At 39.1% G+C, this 24926-nt stretch overlaps 1 protein-coding gene across 6 annotated transcripts in view; it reads right to left on the bottom strand.

The window, feature by feature from the left end:
- LOC309666889 (uncharacterized protein) overlaps nucleotides 1-24926 on the bottom strand; it is a 307631-nt gene that overhangs the window by 9917 nt on the left and 272788 nt on the right. The window contains exon 5 of one of the 6 annotated variants that reach the window (XR_014267320.1): nucleotides 1161-5286. The exons of 3 other annotated variants lie outside the window; for them this stretch is intronic. Coding sequence is in view for 2 of the 3 variants with exons in the window: in XM_082475012.1 (XP_082331138.1) it covers nucleotides 5628-5831 (204 nt within the window). In the remaining variant the exon portion in view is untranslated. 2 more of the 6 variants (XM_082475012.1, XM_082475013.1) reach the window with 2 other exon arrangements.

Below are 24926 nucleotides of genomic sequence, written 5' to 3' on the forward strand. Positions count from 1 at the left end.
TCACGTGCGGACACTCTTCCCTTTCTTTCATTTACTCATTTAATTTACAATCTGGTTGAACATTTTTTATTTTCTGTAAAATAATGACAATGATCCCCAACTACTTCTCCCATGAAGTCTATGTGAAAGTGCTTCGAAAACTGTTGAGTTACCCTACAATAGTAAGATATTATTATTATGACTAATATATTATCACTAGAAATGAGCACATTCATATAAATGAGGGCCAGAAATTCATGGACTTGTATTCAAATCTTTCTGCAGCTCCCATATATGTCCAGACAAATGGAGGGTAAAGATAAATTTCTACGCAATTTTTTCATAAAAGAACAAATCATATACTATGTGATGGATAACAATACACTTGTTCATTCATTTTAAAATTCATTTATTTGACGAACAATTATTGTACCAATACTACATGCAAAACACTATGCTAGGCACCTGATGTGAAATGAACTGTTTAAAGAAGGCTATTTAAGGATAAGCCAGTGTTATTCCAAATCTTTAAAAGATCAGTTGATCAAATGATTTCAAATATTTTCCTATTCCTAATCATTTAAATAAAGTCTGGATTATTGTCTTGTTCCCACTTTCAACCCAGGATTCTAGCATCATGTAATGCTGATGGTAGGTAACATTTTTAGAATGTACTGCTGTACTTGCATTATACCATTTAATACTTGCAACAAATCCAAAGGATAAATGTTCTCATTTCATATGTTGGCAACAATGTGTCTGAGGCCACATACTTAGCCACTAGTTTGTACTACTTATGCTTTGTTCTCTGAATGCCTGGATACCCCATTTCATATACCAATTAGTGGCTCAGTAATGTGATATGTCAGGGGTAATTGCTCTCCTGATTGAGCCCAGGTCCTAACTTGTGTGTGTAGATCACAGAAACATACAGTAACTAGAATTCTGTAAACACAGGCAGTTTTCCATCTTGTGTTTCCCATATACCACATTTTAGCAGCATAAAAAAGTGGATCCATTATGTGTGGAAAATATAATAATACCTCCGAAAAGCTGGGGAATGTTTCAAAGCTTGCCAAGCCAAAGCCTGCAGCAAACGCTTCTTTGACTTCACACGACTGAGGATGTCCCAGCATGTCTGCCTCTCATGTGTTCAACAAGAGTGACATTGAGCACAGTACCTTCTATGCTGGGGAAGCATGCTGGATTCCAGACAGCAATGGGTCTGCCTCCTCACTTCCTCCTCAAGTGCAGATGCAAAAGTCATTTGAAAAATAGTAAGAGTGTCCTAGTTTTAATGAGAGAACCATTACAGGAAGGAAATTCTCCTTAGCTCAATATGATAAAAATCAGATGTGATGTTTTTCTATTTACAGAAGTAGAACTTCCATTGAAATCCTTGCCTGAGAGAGATTAGAACAGACAACGGTTACACAGAAGTTTGGCTTTGCTGGAACTGAGATATGCAAGAGGGATGTTACCCATCGGCTGCCTCATTTGAAGCCTGTACCAGAGGTTCCTTGTGCAAACTGGAGGACCATGTCTACAGCTGCTACACATCCAAGAGTAAAACAGCTTCAGAATTCACCTAATTAACTTTTAGTGTAACAATCTACTGAAATCTGTTTCTGTGATTGGCAAGAAATCCAAAACTAGCCCTTGTTTCTTTTTTTTTTAATTGAAGTATAGTTGATTTACAGTATTGTGTTAGTTTCAGATATACAGCAAAGTGATTCGGTTGTATATATATATATTGTTTTCAGATTATTTTCTATTATAGGTTATTATACAATAGTGAATATTATTCCCTGTATTATACAGTAAATCCTTGTTGCTTGTCTATTTTGTATACAGTAGTGTGTATCCATTAATCCTATACTCCTAATTTATCCTCCCCCTTTCCCCTTTGGTCACCATAAGTTTGTTTTCTATGTCTCTGAGTCTGTTTCTGTTTTGTAAATAGATTCATTTGTATTATTTTTTAGATTCCACGTATAAGTGATATCATATGATATTTGTCTTTATCTGACTTACTTCACTTAGTAGGATAATCTCTAGGCCCATCCTGTTGCTGCAAATGGCAATATTTCATTTTTTTTATGGCTGAGTAATATTCCATTGTGTATATATATCAAACTTTAAGAAGAAGATATAAAAGGCCTTGGCTCTTTATTCATGGAGTTATCTAAAACTGTGGGCAAGGAGGTTTGATGTACATCCAATTATGATTAGATCTTCCCCTTCTTCTACATAGAATTCTATATATTGCATGCAGCCTAGAACAATGCATCCAGATAAGTCTAGATTTAGAGGGGGACCACTGCTGTCACTGTCCTGTTTAGCTTCACTGGCATTATTTCAACATGGCTGGAATCTCCTTCTCTGTTGTAGGAAGGTCCAATGAGCTGGAGATCAGAGATTCTTGGCTCTTGTCCCACACGGCTACCAGTAAGCCATGTATGACCTTGGTTATGTCTCTCCATTTCTCCAGCCAATGAATGAGAGTTTGGAAATTTCTTTCTAAATCTAAAACCCTCTCTTTGTTATTTTCTTTTAAGTCAACATTTCTTTTCATCCACGGACACGTCCATGACTGTAGCTATTTGTTCACATCCCTTCTATCTTGAACAATCCAAACACTCTAATGAGGCTTCTTCAGATTCAACCATTCTCTTGTATGGAAGCTTTAGTCTTTAAGTAGGACACACCACATATTTTCCAAGTTACTGAACTTTGGGAACAAAGGAGGGTCTGAGAAATATCAATAATTTGTAGAGGTTTTATTGGAAGGGAGGGGAATAATAGCAGTCTATGATTGTTGTAGACATTTGAGGAGGGATTTACTTAGGAAAGCAGAAGTGCAGCCAATTATCTTGTGCTTCTCAGTGACGTGTGAGAATGAAGTTCTGAAACCCTAAAAGCTCACCAAGAACAGAATATGATTCTGTCTCTATATTCTTCCTGACATTAAAATTTTATTTATTATTATTATTTCATATATTTCATATTACTATTGCTTCATTGTTTCAGTGGTAGTTCTGCTTTTTTTCAACTGAAAAAAGAAGCTTACATCATAAAAGTTCATTGCTAATCAGTAGCACAAAACTAAGAATACACAAATAAGAATGGTGATAAAGGATCCTTAACAACAACTTACGCTACTAGAGTACAAAGTAGTATATGTTACACTATTTAACAGTATGAAACCAATTTCTAGTTATCTTAAATGTTTTTTTCTTTTTTAAAGCTTATTTAATTAGAAAAGGAAGAGCTAGGTGAAACCTTTGGGAATACTTCTGAGTAAAAGAAACAAAAACACACCCTTTTAAAACGTTTTTAGGTGTTGCCAGAAGGTGGTATAAAGAGTCCAGTCTAGCTTGGTTGTCTTGCAGCAAGGAGAGGCTAAGGGAGGTTAGAGGGGGAAAGAGCCCCCCTCAGAGGAGGTAAAGCAGGGAAGTGGAGCAGCTGGAACTGGGGGTGCTGGTGTTGGAGTGGGCGGGGGGAAGTGCTGGTAAGTTTATTTGCAAATCGGGAAACTTGGGTCCTGCCTGTAGTACTTTCTCCCGAGGCCGAGTTCCTCCCTCTCCTCAGGACAGTCATGCTTCTCTTCAGGTCACCTCCTCCTAACTAACATGAACCTCTCTTTTTCTTTCTAAACCTCCCTCAAAGACGATTTTTGTCTTTAGAAGTGACCACACAATATATATACCCTATGGAGCGCAACTTTTCTTCTTTAGTCATAACACATTTTTGAGTGGAGTCCATGAATATTTTCATAGACTGTGAACTGTCCGGTACTGTAACCTATGAACAATGATCCAAAGAGACTAGTTACCACTGATCAGGTGTTATGCCTTTAATCCACATTCCTCCCTTCTTCACTTGAGGGAACTGGGAGAGTATGTGAAAGGGTAGTTATATCAGAGAGATGTTCCACATGCTTCAGCTTGACGTTGTTGGAAGAGCATCCAAGTGTTTCAACATGTTCCATCTGGGCTGTCAACTCACATTGCCAGAGCAGGGCAACCCCGGAGGAAGTCAACCTGGAGGATCCCCTGTGGGGTATTGGTTTTCCTTTTCCCAGCAAAAGGTCTGGGCATGAGAGTAAAGTCCTGTTGCTATTACTGAGTCGCATTCTTTGAGGTGGTTGGTTTTTCTACTGATGTGCATAGCTGAGATTTAGCAGCCCAAAAAAGCACTTGGAAAATTTTATTTTTCTGGTAAACATTACTCACTCTCAAGGCAAGTGTTCCTCTGTGAGATTATTATTAATTGGGGATATTCCTCAAGGAGTAATTGATATATGACTTTTGAGTGAAAGAGCTGCCTGATATATAAATATATGTCTATTCTCAGTTCAAAACTAGTATTTGATCGGTCTTGGGCGCTTTAGGTCCTGGCGATCAATACAGTGGTTCTTGCTCTCTTCTGAGCTTTTTTCCATAACTGCAATGGCAGGTACAGCAAGATAAGCACCAAAAGAAAAGCAGATCAACTTTCCCCTGGTATTTTAAAGACAGGGTCTGTTACATTTGGAAAATGTCTTTGCAGGAAGTGGAATTAAAGATGGATCATGGATATGGAGCACCTGTAGTGACTCAATTAAACACCAAGTATCTACAGTTCCGTTTGGCCACAACAATGTTAATAAAAGCCAACATTCACTGAATGCTCAGTATGTGCTAAGCATGGCGCTATGGATGCCACATATTTACTCTTCACAATAGCCCCTTAGTTAGGCACTTTCATTACCTTTATTTTATAAGAAAACAATCGTGGCACAGAAAAGTTAAACAACCTGCGTAAAGTCACACAGCTGATAAGTGCTTGAGAAAGGATATGCAAGCTGCCAGGCCAGGTTACAGAGCCCAGTCTCTTACCCACCACACGGTACAAGCTCTGTTTTGAACTCTACAGATGAACATAATAGTACAGGAATGAGAGAAATGAGCTCACTGCTTTAGTACCTGGTCTGTTAAGGAACCCATCTACTTGGCAACCTTATATATTTGGAGTATAATTGCAAACCAGGAATAAAAAAAATACAGCAGCTGCGAGCTGCTAAAAACACACTCAATCAAGGTACTAAGGCACAGTTACAGTATCCTTGGGAGGGCATAGCTGGCCCTCACTTGAACTGTATTTACTATTATCACACATACATCACAATTATGACCATATCACACAACTTATTTATGGTTACTATAGATATAAATGGTTTCCAAATCCAAGGCAATTCAGATCTGCAGTCGTTGACTTCTATATTCACAGAAGAGAGTGAGTCCACAGGAAATGATGAGAAAAGAGCTAAATGGAAAAAGAAACCATGTTTATAAGTTTAGTGCAAGGGTCCAAATCCTGATCAATTTTAATAAACCCCAGAACGACTATATCCTTGCAACAGAGCTCATTAAGAAATGTCTGTGTGGGTGATACTAAGTGATGAAGAAAATCTCAAATGACATTTGATTACTGGTTCAAGAAGAAGAAAACATAAAAAGCTGTTGAGAAAGACTTCCATTCAAATTAGTTACTTTTGAAACTGACACATAATACTTCAGGGAGTAAATACCCTACTAGAACCAAAGTACATCTATCCACAGCAACGTTCCCTGCAGGGTCCATGTGGTTAAGGTTGATTGCATTTTTCACTTCTGTAAGATAGCAAACCTCCTGAAACAAAGGTCCTGAGCATCATGACCTTGCACGGGTAGAGTTGGTGCCTGCTGGGCACGGAGGGCCATCTCACAGCGTGGGGCTGCCAGCAGGAAGAGACCTTTTAGGGTAAGACCAGCTTTGAAGATCCGGTCAGGAGGCGGGACTGATGGGAGGTGGCATTTCTGTCTACAGGACTTCAAAGTAGTTTATTTACCATGATAGATGTAAAAAAAAAAAAAAATGAACATGATTCACATATTAGCAAACAAATGTGCATAACTTATTCTTTGGTTTAGGGCTCAGAGTTCAGACCTGTCTTGCCAACACCTGATAAAGTTTTCATTAAAATGCTGACTGTCTTAATAATGGACTAGAGGTCTCAGCCTGAGAAGCAAAAATATACAAGCACCTTTCTCTTCATGACTTTCAAAACCGCTATCCTGGGCTTCCCTGGTGGCGCGGTGGTTGGGAGTCTGCCTGCCAATGCAGGGGACACGGGTTCGAGCCCTGGTCTGGGAGGATCCCACATGCCGCGGAGCAGCTGGGCCCGTGAGCCACAATTACTGAGCCTGCGCGTCTGGAGCTTGTGCTCCGCAACAAGAGAGGCCGCGACAGTGAGAGGCCCGCGCACTGCGGTGAAGAGTGGCCCCCGCTTGCCACAAATGGAGAAAGCCCTCGCACAGAAACGAAGACCCAACACAGCCATTAAAAAAAAAAAAAAAAAAAAAGAATACCTACAGTGTTTAGTACAGTTCCTAGTGCCACTAAAACATTAAAAAAAAAAAACAAAAAAAACCCCCCAAAAAACCGCTATCCTAGTATAGAACTGATGGTTTTAGTAATGTATCTACTGTTACATAGGAAGCAAACATGTGAAAAACATTCCCTTAATATTCAGCTTTATTTCACATACTCTGAACCCTCAGGTTTTGGAAAATGAGCACTTCTTTACAAACAGCATCAATTACATCAAAATACCCATCAAAAATCTGTTTTCTTCTGCTTTTTTCTATCATAACTCTCCAGTTAAAAAAAAAACCACAACAGTTAAATGATGTCACCCTGGGAGCTTATGTGGTAAAATTAGAATTAGGAAGAAACTTCTTATTAATATATTTGTTTTTATGTGACAACCAGAAAACTTTGCTGTTAAGTTGAGTATTAAGTCTAGAATACATAGAAGGTTTTTCTTCTCTGGAGACGGGAAAGATGTCAACAAACACTAAGGCCCTACTGTAGATCCTACTATATATACATCCCTACACCATGCACAGAGAATACACTAGTGAGGAAAAGAGAAAAGGTGTAGTTTCAGAGTCCAATGAGTCAGATACGTGTTCAACTGCTTAACAACACAGGAAGTATCCTACAGGTACCCTACTGCCAGGAAAGAAGGAGCTCAGGTACATGGAGAGGAAGCAAGTGGCTCTCTGGGCAGGAAGTGGGGAGGGAGGGGAATAAGGGGACAATGGGAGGGGAGGGTGATATAGAAGTTAAGATCCCCAGTTCTGAATTCAGCCAACAGACCTGGATTGTAAACCTAGCCCTACGACTTCCTAGTAAGGGAACCTTAGGCAAATTGTTTATCTTCTCTTTGCCTTTTCTGTAACATGGGAATAATAACAGGACCTTCCTCCTTGGGTTGTTTTGAGCATTAAATGAGACCATGCATAGAAAATGAGAGCTCAGTACCAGCATAGAGTTGCTCCTAACAAATGTCAGTCAAAAATAAAGAAAGAAGAGGGCTATTCCAGTCGAGGAAGAGACACTTGAGTTTGGTTGAAGAATGGCTAGGTGGACAAGGGTGAAGACAGAGGAGCACGAAGTAGAAAATTACACGAGAGGGAATTGTTTGGAAAAAAGCAAAGAGTATATAGGGATCCGAGTAGATCCTGCATGGGGTGAGGAGTAACAGGGTGGGAGTGAGTGAATAACACCAGTGAAAGTGAAAGTTTGGTTCATTGCCACCCCCAGTCACAATTAAGAGGGGGGAAAATATCAAATAAAAGTTATGGTCTTCATTAGGTGCCTGAGTGCCTAGCACTCTCTGGGCATAAAACAGATGTTTATATTAACTATGAATTGGCTTTATTTAAATATAGCGGCTATAGATCTCAGGCTACCACTCAGGCTGCATCCTATCTGACCTATCACCAGCATTTGACATGAACGATCATCCCTTTAGACTTTCTTCAGCTGGGTTCCAGGATACTGCACATTCTTGGTTTTCTTATTATTGCACTGTTACCTGTGTCTGATTCTCGTTATATTCAACAAGCTAGTGACAAAGAAATACTGGCATCTCTCCCTTTGGGGAAGAATCTACCATACAAATCACCATGGAATTTGGACACTTTCTCCTCTTCTCTGCAGAACCTCTCTAATGAACCACCTACACACAGCTCTCTCCTGTCCTGCTGGCTACTCTGCCTGCCCTACTCCATCCACTCATTATCTGACTTTCTTGCCTCTTATCCCATGTACTCTGGACCATCATGTCTCTTCTTTCTTGCAGTCTTCTGTGATACCAAAACAAGCCGTATAAGATGCAACTTAATAAAGGCAAAAGGATTACAGGATGAAGACGTCCCATGGAGCGTAGATGCAGAATGACTTCCCATGGTGTTGGCTTCTCACGCTCGGTCAATGTACTTGGGAAACTAGTACTTGTCCATAGCAGGGACCTAATCTCAGCAATCTGCCACAACTCTGGCTGGTCTTTCTCTCCCCTCATGAAGTCACTTCCTGGAATATCAGAAGATTTATAAATCTATGTTTTTTAAGTCTGTGGTATTCTGCAATAGCAGCCTGGACTTCCACCTTCCAAGGTCACTCCAACCTCTGAATCTGCCTCCCTTCTCTCTCTCTAACTTTGACCCTCTTGCTCCCTTTTATGAGTCTCGTGATTACATTGGGTCCAGCAGGATAATCTCCCCATCTCAAGATCTTTAACTTAGTCATACCCACGAAGTCCTTTTTTTTGTCATATAAAGTAACATATCCGAATTCTGGGGATTGGAACATGGACATCTTTTTTAGGGGGAGTTATTCTATCTACCACAGTGTGTTAGTGTGAGACACTGAAGTTTAATATTCAGTAGACCCAGACTATCTGACGCTGAAACCATGAGGAAGCTTCAGCTTTCCATAGTTAACATTTTCCTGAGCAGCAACTATGTACCAAGCTCTACAGGATCTGTTGGGAATGTAAAACAATAACAACAGCAAAACAGTAATAATAACAAATATCACAACTACCCATATGTGAAGTACTTTTATGTATCAAGCAGTTGATATAAATTATCTCTAAATTTCACAAGAATTCTGAAAGATTTTATTTCCATTTTACCTACAATTACAGAAACCAAGGCTCAAAATGGGTGAAACATCAAGAACTGGAATTTGAACATGGATTTTCTCACTACAAAATGTAAGCCTTTAAACTAAAATACATTGCCTTTCCCCCCATTTTTTCCATCAGGATACCTTAGGGCTTTCCCTATGTCCATATCGATAAAGAACTACTTTCATCCATTCATTCATTCATCAACTCACTGTGTATGAAGAGGTGCGTTCAATAGGTCTGACCCCTGCTCTCAGGTGAGTTACAGTCTAGTCTAGCCTGAATATGAATTTTATTACAGAAACATAATTCTCTTTTCTTTGTCCTTTTTAAAAAATTTGTTAGAAGATTAAAACAATTTTTTTTACTTTCTTGTGAGATTTGAATATTAAAATATTTTTGTCCTGAAGGAAAGAACGGGTTTTTAATTGCTGATGAGTCAGTTTCTGATTATACTGTGGCATAAAATCTATTTTTCAAATAATATTTGAGGTCAGAGGTAGTGATTCGGAAAAGAAGGAGATAAGGAGTTTTCTTTTGAACTGGAAAGAGTTATACCTGGAGAGATGAGATGGGGATAGTTCAGCAAGATGTGTCTGTGCAAAACAATTAGAATCTCATTACGATGGAATTTCCTCTTGACCCAGTGGGTGGGGACTTTGTAAGGGAATTAGTTTGCTTTGTAGATAATAGAGAAATAAATTATTTCTTGAGCCTAGGATTTATAACTGCTATATTTAAAGAAAGTTAACCGATATTTATTAAGGATCTTATATGTGCTCAGAACAGTCCTAGGCACTTTGACATAATTAAGCTCATAATTCAGTTTCTTTTACTTGATCTTTGAAATTCTAGATAGAAGTTGAGAGTGGTAATGCACCCAACTCTGATCTCACTTCAGTTGGAATTTTGCTTCTTGCTTATGTTAAAAAAAATTGTGTCTGAATGTCTGAAATATACAATTGAGAAAAATTATTTTCCAATGAACCAAGTTCATTGGAGTGTTATTTATTTCTCATTGGCTAATATGTGTCAATGAAAGAGATTGTACGTTCTGGGGAACAGAGCCAAATACGTTAGAAGAGGTTTGTTAAAGTTGGGGTTTGGATATTAACAGCTGTTATGGGTTGAGTTATGTCCCCCTCAGAATTAACTCTTAACCCCCAGTACCTCAGAATGTGACCCTTATTTGGAAATAGGGTCCTTTACAGAAGTACGCAAGGTCATTAGGGTGAGTCCTAATCCAATATAACTGATGTCCTTATAAGAAGAGGAAGTTTGGAGACAGACACACACACACACACCCCCAGAGAACTCCACGTGAATATCAAGGCAGAGAGATTGAAGTGATGTGTTTAAAAGAAAGGAATGCCAAGGATTCCTGACAAACCACCAGAAGAGGAGGGAGACAAGGAACAGATTCTTTCTTACAGCCCTCAGAAGGAACCAACCCATCTGTCACCTTGATCTTGGACTTCTAGCTCCAGAACTGTGACACACTAAATTTCTGTTGTTTAGGGCATTCAGCCTGTGGTACTTTGTTAACAGCAACCCTCAGAAACTAATACAATAGCTGAACTTTTTAAGGAAGAAGTATTTGATTTAACAAAATCCCAATAAATCTCCACAACCTAGCTCCAAATCATTTTATTCAGGTATCTAAAAACTCTCTCCTCCTTTTCTGTCAATTTTATTTTTTATTATTACCATCCCATTCAGTGGCAAAACTCTAGACCTTGGATTTTCTGATGTAAGTCAATGGTGGTATACAAAGTCACTGACTGTTCTCTGTGTAATACCAAAATCACTTTATAATGTTGTAATGGTTTTGGTGATAAAATCCTTGGGGCTTAGGCAATCTATAGCAACTGAAAAACATTAACACATGTAAATAGATTGTATCTTTAAAAAGGCTACCGGCAAGACAAATGGTAATTGGGCTGTTAAAATTCAGAGCAACTAAAATTTTATACTTAATTCGTAGATTAATATAATGATGCCACTATTTCCTTTACAAAGCAATTTATTGTTCTATTGAAGTAACCAAAGCCTTATGACCTTAAGAAAGGAAATATAGATTAGAGCAATTCATTTTTTTGGTATGAGAGAATTCTGTTCATCCATGAATAAACTATTAATGGTATATAAATAAGATTTTCTAAATCTTGCTTGTAGAAACTGTTTGTGCCATTCTACTTAATTTCTGAAGATAATTTAATTTTTTGGATGGTATCCAAGATGTATGGTATGGAGGACAAAGGAGCTTCTAAAATGCAAACGTTAAACTTAAAATACATTTTTCATTTCTGATTTATGTAACATAATCAGACTGAAGGTAGGTGCAAGAAAAATATAAAGATGAATAAGACACTCCCTAGTTTTAGAAACTTGTGGTTTATTGGAAGAGATGAACAATTGTGACCAGAATTACAACTCAGAAATCAATGCTACAGTGGGGCTGCAAATAGATGTGTGAGGGTCTCCGAAATCATTGTTCAGCTCATGACAAACTCAGTGGTCTTCCTTTTAGCTTGGAGGATGCCCTGTGAATGATAACAGCCTGTAGACAACTGTCTGTGTCCCTAGTCCGAGGAAATTTGAGTAGGATCTACAGTTCTCATAAAGTGTGTCAACGACTGAATTATGTGTTTCCTTCTAATTCTGCTCTTGCAATGGTTTCTCTTAGTCTCACCGATTCTTCTTAGAAGGCCAGAAGGACAGGTAGGTCAAGATATTCAAGCTGGTGATTGGTTCAAACTTGGCAACAGGAACAGGCAACAGTCAACAGTCAACAGGCAACAGGCAACAGTCCTTCCAGAAAGGACTATACTGGTTAAGGAGATTCTTTACTACAGTATTGAGAAGAGAAATCTAAACTCTGTGTGAACTTAGAGGTTAACTGTTGTCACATGTGACTGTGATATTGAAGACTTTTGTGTCACGCTCTTTACCATTTCAGCTTTGATACATACATGAAACCAAACCTTCTCCTCCTTTTCCTACAATTTCTTCACCTGTTGTTCATGCCACAGAACTGGAAGTCATTCTAATTTCTTCTTTTCCTTGGGTGTTTCTGTTGCAAAACAGTTCTCTGTGGGTGTCTTGCATTTCTGCAAATCTTGCAAGCCAGGCATTGAGTGCCCACTGTTCAACATTGTCTTTACAAGAATGTTTGTAGAGTGAAGAGTCTTGAAAGACAGAAGTAGTGTCTCTCTCTGGCACAACATGCAGATTTGCTCATAGTCTTAGAAGATATAGATAGCATCTTCCTCTAGAGAAAAAGGCAAGCATGCTTAATGCTCATGATAAAAATTTTAGGCTCTCTAAATGCAGGGTTCTTTACCAGTAATGTAATCTGTTGTGTGTGCAAGTGACATCTGGTCCTTCTTTATGTCACCCTATGGACATGGAGGCTCAGGGTACTGGCACAAAAATGCAGATACTCTGACTACTGTTATTGCTATGAGGATTAAACTCTCCTTTGTCTCTGACACAGGAGACTGTGTCTGCTCTCAGCATCCATGAAACTATGGCAGGTTAAATTGTTAGCTTGGAAGTAGTGTAAAATTTCTGACCTTTTACAATTCTTTTTTTTTTTAATTAATTAATTTTATTTTATTTAGTTTTGGCTGTGTTGGGTCTTCATTGTGGTGTGCAGGCTTCTCATTGCGGTGGCTTCTCTTGTTGCGGAGCACGGGCTCTAGGCGTGCAGGCTTCAGTAGTTGTGGCTCGTGGGCTCAGTAGTTGTGGTTTGCAGGCTCTAGAGCACAGGCTCAGTAGTTGTGGCGCACGGGCTTAGTTGCTCCACGGCATGTGGGATCTTCCCAGACCAGGGCTTGAACCCATGTCCCCTGCATTGGCAGGCGGATTCTTAACCACTGCACCACCAAGGAAGCCCTACAACTCTTGACATTTCCCTCACTCAGATACCTACCCTTTCCCCAAATTGGGCACTGAACTTTATAGCATATTCCCCTTCAAGGCTGTAGAGTTCTTCCTTTTATTTGAAACCCAATTTTGTAGCTACTTAATATCCTCCCTCAGTCTTCTCTTACCCCTCTCTTCTGAATCAGTCCTCAATATTACAGCTAGAATGATCTTTCTAAAATGATAACTGTAGATCATTCTTCTGATAAAATCTTGCATTGGCTTCCCAAGGAAGGTGATGATGTCAGGATACTTGCAAATCCCACAGAATGGCATCAAAGAGTTTTCATGAATCATGAAAAATGAGTACACTTTTCCACCTTAACTCTGGGTGTCCCCAAAGTAATACTATACTCCAATCTTAGCACACTATGGGTTCTGCAAATTCCTAATACTCTTTTATATGTATGCATGCCTTTGCACATGCTGGAACAACCCACCACACTCCTTACCCCATGCTGGCCTGGGAAATCTTATCCATCAGTTGGGAGTCAACCAAAGTTTTCTTCTACAGAGAAACTTTTTCGCAGACCCTACTTCCCAATACAACATAGATATATACCTCTTATTTCTATAGCACCTTAAGCACATCTCCAAATTTATATTTATAGCATTGTATCGTAATTGTTGGTTTGCTCACCTGTATTATCTACTAAGGAAGAAAGCCATATCTTGTATCCCTTGAGCGGCACACAGTTCCCAGAAAATGTAGGTGCTCATTAATCCTTTTTAGATACACAACTGAGTATACAATTGATGAGTGAAGCAGAATATAGATTTGTTCTAGAAAGAGACACATACCCAAGTTACTAATATGAAGGTGATTGATGAAGTTATCTTTTGTATATGTAGATCAACCTTCCACTACTTGTTGTTTCTGATAATACTGACACATTATCCATAGACAAGAGTTATAAATATCATCAATGAATTGGCCATTCAATAATTTCTTGGCCTCTGTTGACACAGCTGCCCTTGGTCTGTGTTATTAACTTTATGCCAGTCAGTTTGAAAACACTCAAAACAGCGATTGAAACAACTCCACATGAATGAACCCAAGTTTAATAGTAAAAACAGGATTTTCCTGAGTTGCATTGAGGGAAACCTGAGAACTGCATCTGGTAAATGTATGATAAAAACACCCTGATCCTGCTCCTGTTTACCCTCGGAAAGAAGGAACATTCTGTGGCTGCTTCCTAGTGGATTTAAATACATCTGTTTGCTTCCTTCCCAAAGTTGACCTTACGTTCCCAGTTAAGGCAAATCAAAGGAAGCAGGAGGATATCTTATTTGGGGTAGGATGGCCACGTAAGGAGAGGCGAGAACAAGAAACCAGCGGAACACCCTGTGCCCTTCCTTTACCTCTCTCTCCTGTGTATGTTTTCATAGCCTCTCAGTTTCAGTTCACTGGCAGCCCCAGGAAGGAAAGCCAAGTGGGAAGATGAGACTGGGTGAAGAACTCTGAAAAGCAAAACACCCTGGGCTCACTGTTTAACCTAGGAGGCAACTCCACTCCCAAAGGCCAGCTCATCTCAGGTATCAGCCCACAGGCACGGATTGGATGGTACCTTCCAAGCTTGGGCACCAGGATGAACCTGTGATGGGTCAGTGTCACCTCATCAAAGTGAGAGGAAAGGGGCTGTTAGGAGTCACTCCAAGGAGAGAGAACCAACCAAGATTCCTACCTGAAAGTAAAACCCTGTTCTCTGGAGCAGGGGTGGACATGGGGACAGATACTTCCTCTGTAAGACAGCTTTGAAGTCATCCCTTAGTAAACATTCCTCCTCTCCAAGCTGTGCACACACACTGGGCTACCACCCACAATTCTACCTCTACCACCCAGAAGAAACCCCCCGGGGGAATGGCTTTCCCTCACGCTGGGGATGAAGAGGAGGACAGTGGGGATGCCCATGACCTTCTGGTGTTGGTTTCCCACTGCCACAGAGCACTGGTGTTGCAAGGGTCTGCACTGAGTTTGAACTGGCATATTTCTAAAGCCTTTTTTTTTTTTAATGAAATATTTATGACAGGAAATCAGGTTAGACATTCCTGAAGCTAGCAAGAGCTTATGAACATACTGTCCTATCCTACCTGAGAAAAGTAAATGCAGTTAATTTTTTGAAGGAAGACCCAAATACCTCATTCCTTTACATTTAACCTGAGCCATTGGAGGAATGCAAACACTGATTCGGAGCCAGGCCTCCGGTAAAGGATTACCAGATGCGGGCTACACAAGGAAATTCCTCCCGGCCGCCAGAATTTATACTGCAGAGTGAGCTATGAAAAGAAAGTTTGTGCCTGGTTATGAATATGGATAAAATACATCACTCATGGTCATGGAATGGCAGGCAAAATTGAAAACACATATTTTGGATCACAGAATATTTTCAAAAATATATTTAAAAGAAAATAAACACAGATTGTGTGTGTTCATTTATGGCTTGAAGTACCTTTGGGGAAAAGAGACATCAACAACTTCTCTTTCCAAACCATTTGCTTTTCCTTGTGCTTTTTAGCACAGAGCTGGACCCTCTGGAAAGGAATAGGGGTCTCGCAGAGTGCATGGTAAGTAGTTTTACTGGCAGGCATTATATGCCTTTCCTGTAGAAGACAAGGAGCTGAGTCTTTGAGTGTGTCCAGAAAGGACTATGTGGCTTGGGGAGATGTGTTCAGCTCATTCCTATTAGTATTAGTTTACTTCCCCTTCAGTCTCAGAAGGATTTTGGTGGCTTCTGCATTTTATGCTTTCATCTTTGTCTTTGTTAGATTATTCATGACCATCAACAGTGTATCTATGTTGTTAAGGATCCAGATGAAAACTGAAAATTTGCCACTCATGTCACACAGAGAAGTCTGGCCTCTAGCAAAATGAAGAAAGAGGAAGAGTGGCTTTTCTACCCATCCCACTTTGACAGCTACTCTCCCTCTCTTCCTGCGGGGGACCCAGTCTGCTAATGGTATCTGTACGTGCCCAGAGAATCACTCATTTACATACCACCCAAAGACGACCTCTCTGGATTGGATAGCTTACTTAATTTTCCCCTTCTCTCATTTATTCTCCTTCCCTCCAGCTAAATTTACCTGCTCTCTTTCCCGTCACCTTGAGACCCTGAGATCCACTGTGGGATAGCTAATTTACCTGCTAATACAATGAGTTATTCTTTGGTTGATTCCAGGTAACATATTTCCATTTAATATGAACACTAACATTTTCATTTCCTCTCCTGCTCACTACTTCAACCCGAGAAACACCGACTCAGAGCATTTAGCTGCAGCCCTATGAACTACAGGACATACCGCTGTCCTTGATTGTATCATGCACTGACCTGGTACCTAAGGAACGGTAATCCATTGTTTGACAATCACCACCCTATGACATCACCTGATACAAGACTCTGCCCAATTAGAGATGTATTGTGCCAATTTTATTATTGCTCAGCAATTTAGAATAAGAAGTCCACCAATTGTTATCACCTGAATTTGCAAGGTCATAATGTGGAACATGGTTAATGGCTCAGGTAGGAAGATCCAGGACGCAAGTTCAGTTCGAATGAGATCAGCTACACTTTGTTTTCTGGTTTTCATTTTCCTGATACCCTGTCCCCATAATGGAGCTTTCTTTGCAAGCAAGACAGAATTGATGAGAACAATGAACATCTCCTGCGCTGGGCCTTCATCCCAGGAAGGGGTCTTCCTTGTTCATGCCAACCTTTGGTTCTGCTGCCACAGAAAGTGTCAAAAGATTACGTAAGAGTTCTTCGAATAATTGAGTCAGGGGAAAATATTGTGGCAACTCACTGAGTTAAATGAAAGTCTGTTCCTTTGTTGGTGAAAATTTTGAAGAGGTCAGTTTCTGACCCATGGAACAAGATAGGCAATCTCCATATCACTTCTGTGTTTGTACATTCTATAATATCTCACATTCAATAGTACCAATTGTTGATTACAAATTAACTGTGTAACTTTTGCACAACTTTGATGTTCTTCTGTTGACTTGTGGCAATTTCTTCTGTATCAAATGCCTCCAGGGTACAGAGCTAGCATCTTTAACTTGCTTTGGGTAGTATTTGACCTAGTGGTTCTTCATATGAGTGCTGAATAAAAGTCATTTTAAGGTAGTGATGTTATGCTAATGTGTGTGATGATGATGTTAATAAACTCAAACCTTAAGATGTGTCACCGGCGATGTTAGCATATCACTAACTGATACTCTATGATGTTGATTTTCTCTCTCCCCTGCTAGAAAGTAAGATCCAGGAAGGTTTGTTATGGCTATGCCCCAAATGCCCAGAACAGTGTCTCTTTTCTTTTGTAAATGTTTAAACAGATTTATTGAGCTATATAATTGATATACAAAGAACTGCACATTTTAATGTGTATAACTTGATGAGTTTGGACATAGGCAAACCATGATACCATCACCACAATCAATAGACATAACCAATTCCTCCCAAAGTTTCCTTGTGTCTTTTTATTATTTATTTATTTATTTTGTGGTGAGAACACAACATGAGATCTGCCTTCTTGACAAACTTTGAAGAGCACAATATCGTATCGTTAAGGCACTGTGCTGTACAGCAGGTCTCTAGAACTTATTCATCTAACATAACTGAAACATTATATCCTTTGAACAATAATTCCCCAATTCCCCCAACCCCCAGGCCTGGTGTCTTTAATGTAGTAGACATTTAATAAATATTTGTCAGATGAATGAATGCTTAAAGATAAAAAAAAAAAAAAAGCCACAAAAAACCTTGACGAGGGAGCAATTTCCTCTTCCATATCCCAATTTTAGTATTCGGTCTACTGCAGACAAAGTACTTTTCTCTACATTGTGCTAGCCCTAATTTCTCTTGACATGAGTCTGTGACTGCTGTTACCCTAGACTTTAATGAATGGTTGACCTACTTGGTGCAATATTATTTTTTTTTGATAATGTGGTATTTTTGGAAGGTACATACCTGATAATATTTCTTATCCCTGACACTGATGTGGTAACTAAAAAATATGCCCCAAATATATGCTGTTGTTGCTAAGTAATTTACCAATGTTTGAATAGGCAGCAAAAGAGGATGTTTTGATAGTATTTAGGAGCACAGACAGCAAAATAAACTGTCCATTTTTCTCTCTCAGATCTGCCTTGTTCTTTTATAAATAAATATTTCATATATATACATACATATACACACACACATACACATACAGTGTATATAATAGATAATTAGAAAAAACTGTGGTATGTATCTTAGTCTAAGAAAGTTAACATTTCCGCAAAACTCTTAGGAAAATTAATTAAGATAGAAACGTCTTCCAAATTGCTTCAAAGTTACTTGGAAATTTATCTCTATATGAAAAATGGCTTAAATACTGAATTCACGTCAATTTTTTATGAGTTTTGTTTTTACAGGAGAGAAAAACCAGTCAGGTAGTGATTTATAAGAAGATTTTTAGGCTCTTTTACTGTTGTTTTTACCTGAGGGACTATTCTTGAGAACCACTTAAATTTCCAAAACTTAATAGAAGACACTTATTTCACAGCAATTCCAAAAAAGAAATAAAGAGTGGATGTATTTAGGATGGATACAACAATTCAGTTTTATCGAATACTATTGTTTCCCTCCATGGTTTGGACGAACAGTTGGAATTAAGAGAAGCAGTGTTGTTTGTGGCTGAGAGAAGATTCATGTGTAAGTAAAATTCATTTAAAACTATTTTACTTGTTTATACAACTGATGCTCAGAAGTTATGCATCTCCTATAAACATAAAAATGTTGCAGAATGGATTTTATCATCTTTGCAGCTTTAAGTATCTACAGCCATCTTAGAACCAGGTCACTGGTGCCTTTTGGCATCAAAAGGCATCAGTATTCTATCAACTGTGACAAATTCTTATTAAATGTTATGTTTACTCTATGTTGGTAAGAAACAAGATGTTCTCAAACATACAGGAAGCCAAAACATCCAGTTTGAAGTGTACTTTATACAAGAAACATGAGGTCTATGACTCTGCCATTGGACCTTTTTCATGTCATGAACCACAGTTTTTTAGCACGAGGAAGAAATGGCTGGCTAACAGATTACCCATAATCACTTAGACCTATTTAGTAATAAGTTCTTAGTGTTATTTTTTTCATGTGATTTTTCTTTTCTTTTCTGGCCTTTCCTTTCAGTTGAAGTCTGTCCTATATTCGTAAATGGATCAGATAGTCAAACTATCATAAAGAAAGTGTAAGTAGAACGTTGTAAAGGAATTCATCCTTTTTATAAATTTTCAAGACAATCATAAAATAATCTTCTTTTGGATTTAAACATAACAAAACCAAGGCTTTCAGTATAATCACAAGTCTACAACTTCATAGTGGCAGGAATAACGGAAATCTTGTTTACCACAAAATACCAAGGAGCTAGCACAGTGCGTGGCATGCAAGAGTTGCTAAACAAAGACTTGTTGACAGGTTGGAACATAAGAAATATGTTCTGACCAAAAAGTCAGTACAGGGTTGTACCTTTAGCCAAAAGGAACATCAAGCACAAGCCGTGCTAACTAGAAGTGCCCTTCAAGGAAACGACCAAAAACACATACATAATTCAGAGAAGTAAACACCTTCAAAAATTTTAGTACAGCTTTCTATGCCCAACACCATGTGAAGAATTTTACAAATTAGACATCGGTGGTTTGAATAAATCCAGAGCCTGAATAGCTATTTCCAACTTTTCAAATGTGTAAAACACATTTTTCCTCTCTAGTTTCCAGGAAAGACCTGAAGAATCCTCATCATCTCAGGGATTGTATTCATGGCTTTACTCTCAAGGAACAGACAAAGGAGTGCTGAGAAGCACAACGATTACAACAACAACAAAAAGCCAAATACACAGAGGGTTCAGATACAAAAGACCAAGGTTTTATGTAAACCAGTCCAAAATGGAACAGTTTTGAGCCACCAACCTCTAATCTTAGTCTGTTTGGGCCTTTTTTTTTAAATAAAAAGTTGACATGTAATAAAAATCAGGTGTAGGATAGAAGGTGAAAGATAAGACTGGTGAGATAGGCAGGGGCTGGAGGAGACATAGGCTGTTATGACATACTAAGAAGGTTGAACTGTAATTTTAGAAAAATGGTGATCCCTTAGGATGAATATGTCCAGGCGTGTTTTGAGGGTTTTGAGAAGAGATGCAGCGAGAACACTCACACAATCCTTCTCTCCCGGTTCAAAAATAGAACATTACGCATTTCCTCAGAAGACCTCCGAGAGCCATTCCAGAGAACTAGCTCACCTTTCCCCCTAATAAGAAGTAACTACTGACCTGTATTTATGTCTGCTGTTACTTGAATCTGGGCAGGGGCTTGTGAAAGCTCCAATCAATGTAGGATGTAAAAACGCTGCTACGTGACTACTGAGGCTAGGTCATGAAAAGGATGAGGAGGTTTCTAGCTGGCTTTTTTCTCTCAGGATGCTTGCCTGGGAGTCTAGTTTTCATTCTTCATATGAGAGAGGCCATATGTAGTTGTTCCGGTTGAAGTTTCAGCTAAGCTACTGGCAGACACCAGCAGCAAGCCTTAAACGTCAGCGAAAGAAGCTTCAAATAATTCCACTTCCAGACTTCAGTCTTCCAGCTGAGGCCCCCAGCATCATGGAATGGAGACAAGCTGTCCCTACTTTCCCTTTGCAAGCTCATGTCCCACAGAAACTGTGAGAGATAATACATGATTAGTTTTAAGTCATGTGTTTTGGGGTAATTTGACATGCAGCAATAGATAACTAATGCACCAGCCTATAGGTCATAGAGATTCTAATGGGTCAACATTTTTAGATCCTGTCAACTCATCTGCAAGATAAGGTACAGATTTATTCTAAACCTTGAAACCATCATTCACATATGAAAACTTTTGCTTCAGTAGCTAATTCTACAATGAAAAGGTATTTCATGTGTTTAAGTGAATACTTACATTTCAGGAAAATGTGGGTATCTGCGCATGCTATAAATAGATTTGTATGCTATTATATATTTATATATATGGGTGTATACTATAAATGGATACACACACATATATTTATTTATCCCAGGTTTCAGTAAAGTATATATCTTTACATTTTATAAATAGCGATGAACGCAATCTGCCTTTGAGTAACCTAATAGGATGTATCTGAAATGAGTTTGAAAATTTGCTGGGTAGAGTGGTGAACATGCTGACTTGTGCATATAATTATGCATGTGTGGCATAATTTTATAAATACTTTCATATTAGGGGGTGGTCAGTGATTTCCCTTGTACACTAAGCTCAGCTGCTGAACAAACTTCAATCAAGACCTTTTGTTCTCTGAAGTTGCTGTTGTTGTTCCTGTTGTGACATTGTCGTTAAGTTGAAAAACATTTTTTTTACATGTTAACTATTGATGAGCGACTTAGTATGAGAAAATCTGAAAAGTACACTTAGGATGGGGGGCTAAATTGCTATGAAATACTATAATTGAAGAAGTCATATGATTTTTCCTTCACTGTTGTGTCAGTGCTTCTAAACCTACATTTCTTTCCATCAGGTGTTGTATTTAAACTTAGAAAACAGAACTGGTAAGTGAAACAGTACCAGTTAAGGACCAGAAGATCCAATCAATGACTAGTGGATGTGTGGTCTGTAAAACCCACATTATTCCCTTGCTGGCTATTTCATTCCGTGAAGTGGTCAGAAGTAGCTCTTTCATAACAATTCATGCTTCAGAGACTCTATGCTGAGGACCATAGTAAATGGAGTAAAAACAAAAGATTTCCCTCTGTAGCTATAGTCAAACTCAAATCCCATCTCTTCCGGAAGATTTTCCCCAATAACCCTTGATCTCCATTTTCGCGCAGGGTCCTGCTGATAGGCGCTGTGCCATCTGGCTCCGTCTCATCCATCATTCTCTTCTCTGATTCCTGAATGCATTGTAATACCTTCACTTCTGCCACATCTCTGTGAGCAAGAAGTGCCTCTCACTTCTTTCTTGTTCTTCAAGGTACCAAGTTTAGAGCTTAGAACATATCAGTCAGTGAGAAAAATAATTGCTTTTGGCTTATTAGTTTGAAAACATGACCAAATAAAAATGCTTTTAGAATCAGATAATTATAATAATGATGCTTGTAGTGCATATATTTAATAATAGATTTTTCTTTCCCCAAATTCAAAGTATTTTCTCATTGGTCTCACAGTTTGCATGCATCAGAATTAACAGGTTACTTAGGCCCATTGCCTTTTAAAATAAATGTTTTCAAAAATGTTGGGGAATGGTAGACAAATTTATGAAACTATTTGAGAAATTTCATACAGTAAGCATTTTCTTGAGTGATTATGAATTATTGGGCCACAAGCAAGGCATGTTTTATGTGGAAAGAGGGTTGGATTAATTAATTTCTGAGATCTTTTCCAGCTCTTAACATTCTGACACTTCTTATCCAGCAGCAAGGGCAAATCTCACATCCTGCTAGTGAGTACCTTTAGATTAAATATATCTGCTTGGATATGTAGGTCTATAAATGCCATGCTCAGCAGCAAGGTGGCATTTGAAAAGCCAGCTTTCCCAACTTTCCTGAACCTGCCCACAGCAGCACAGGCAGAGGAAGGCTCCGGTATGTCTTCATTTTTCACTGATGAAGGACTGTCTGAAAAATGGTGTTTACCAAAACATTCTTTTGCTGATTGTCTGCATCCCCTGCAGGGTTCAAGTGAGGGGTCTAAGAATTTGGGAGGGTTAAGGCAGTGATGGGTGAATGAATCCTTTCTCCCCATTCTAGAGGTCATCCTCAATAAGGCCATTCTTCTGTGGGAGGTAGAAAGGAATCTGATGGTGCCTGTTTGTCTTGGCAGCCTGTGCCCTGAAGATGCACACATCCAGAGAGTGGCAGAGAGCTATTTTTCCAGGCCAAGCCTAACTTGTCTTTGCCATAACACTGTGGGGAGCTGCAAAGGCAAGTCACACAGGCCCGTCCCCAACCTGTGAGAACAGCCCTCTGCTTCCAGAGATACCATCCCTAAGGCACATTTCATCCATCAAAAATTCATTTTAAAAATTAAGGAAAGAAAATTCGAAGAGATTTATTTTTATCCCAGTGGTCAAAGTTATCCAGGAGATAAAGACTTTCTTCATTATTATTATCAACAACATTCACAAGAGCAGAGGCAGCAAATGGCCAGTGGACATCCAGAGAACTTATGTCTCTTCATTAGATCCTTTGCAATCCTTAAAATATCCATTTATCACTGTCCTTGACTCTCATGAGCTTATTGTTCTGAGAGCCTAGATCCAAATGGATCTCAAAGTTAGTTCTCTACCCAGAAATGAGTAGTATTATGTTTTGCTGACATAAATCTCATGGTTTAGAATTCTTCACAGATCACCTTTTCAAACCCCAGATTCTCGGAATATAAGGTATCACAATAGTTTACATCCAGAAGGCACATGAAGAAAAGATTTTAAGGATTTCTATATTAAAGTGTATAAAAGTCTTTCATACAGAATGTACAGCTGCCTACAAACCATGAGCACCATACCTTAAGAATAGAAAAACGATTCTGGAATAATGTGTTAACAATCCTCTGTATTGTTTAATCCTCTTTATTTCTTTTTTCACAGCATACTCTGATTTTTCTTTCTTTTTTAAAAATAAATTTATTTATTTTATTTATTTATTTTTGACTGTGTTGGGTCTTCGTTGCTGCACGCGGGCTTTCTCTAGTTGCGGTGAGCGGGGGCTACTCTTCGTTGCCGTGCGCGGGCTTCTCATTGCAGTGACTCCTCTTGCTGCGGAGCACGGGCTCTAAGCTCACGGGCTCAGTAGTTGTGGCTCACAGGCTCTAGAGTGCAGGCTCAGTAGTTGTGGCGCACGGGCTTAGTTACTCCAAGGCATGTGGGATGTTCCTGGACCAGGGCTTGAACCCATGTCCCCTGCATTGGCAGGCGGATTCTTAACCACTGCACCACTAGGGAAGCCCTGATTTTTCTTTTATGTTACTATTACAACTTGATTTTGAATGCACAATACCTATGTATTCACTGTTTAACTTACATGGTTGATGGAAATTTCTGGCATTTTGTTAAAGAGAAATCTCTTTCAAACTCTGTTCAGACTTCTGTTAGTTTCAAATTAGTAAGTGGGTGTGTGTCTTTGAGAAGAGATTTTTCCATTTACAGAGAACTATACTAGTCATATGAAAAAGTTTTTCTTCACGGAAGGGTATAGATGTAAAAATCCTAATAGCTAGGCTTTTATCAGCACACTGACTACCATGTCAAGCACTATACTATTTTATGTGCATTAACTCATTTAAACTGCACTACAAACCTACAGAATAAGCACTATGAGCATCCTCACTTTATTTTTTTATTTATTTTTTTAAAATTATTTATTTATTTATGGCTGTGTTGGGTCTTCGTTTCTGTGCGAGGGCTTTCTCTAGTTGCGGCGAGCGGGGGCCACTCTTCATCGCGGTGCGCGGGCCTCTCACTGTCGCGGCCTCTCTTGTTGCGGAGCACAGGCTCCAGACGCGCAGGCTCAGTAGTTGTGGCTCACGGGCCCAGCTGCTCCGCGGCATGTGGGATCTTCCCAGACCAGGGCTCGAATCCGTGTGCCCTGCATTGGTAGGCGGATTCTCAACCACTGTGCCACCAGGGAAGCCCCCATCCTCACTTTAAATGAGACAAAGTTTAAGTAACTTGCCCCATCACAAAGAGAATACATTTTGGAGATGAGATATGTTTATATATAAGCATAGATAGAGTAGTGAACTAACTTTACATTTTTGTGACATCATATTTAGGATTTTTACTTTTTTAAAAAAACCATGAAACAAGTGTCTAGTTGTTCTTCTGCCCATTGAAGGGCATAACAATGTGGAGACCTGTTGTGAAGGCTGTAAATACTTTAGAGCTATAGAGATCCTCTCAGAACCATGTAAGGCCTCATAAATATCTTCTCTAATTTCAAGAGTTTGGGGTCAACAGAATATTTCTAGGTCTAGGACATGACCCAAGACTCAGCCTTCTGT

Source organism: Balaenoptera physalus (assembly GCF_965194825.1).
Source record: "Balaenoptera physalus genome assembly, chromosome: 9".
Classification (NCBI taxonomy): domain Eukaryota; kingdom Metazoa; phylum Chordata; class Mammalia; order Artiodactyla; family Balaenopteridae; genus Balaenoptera; species Balaenoptera physalus.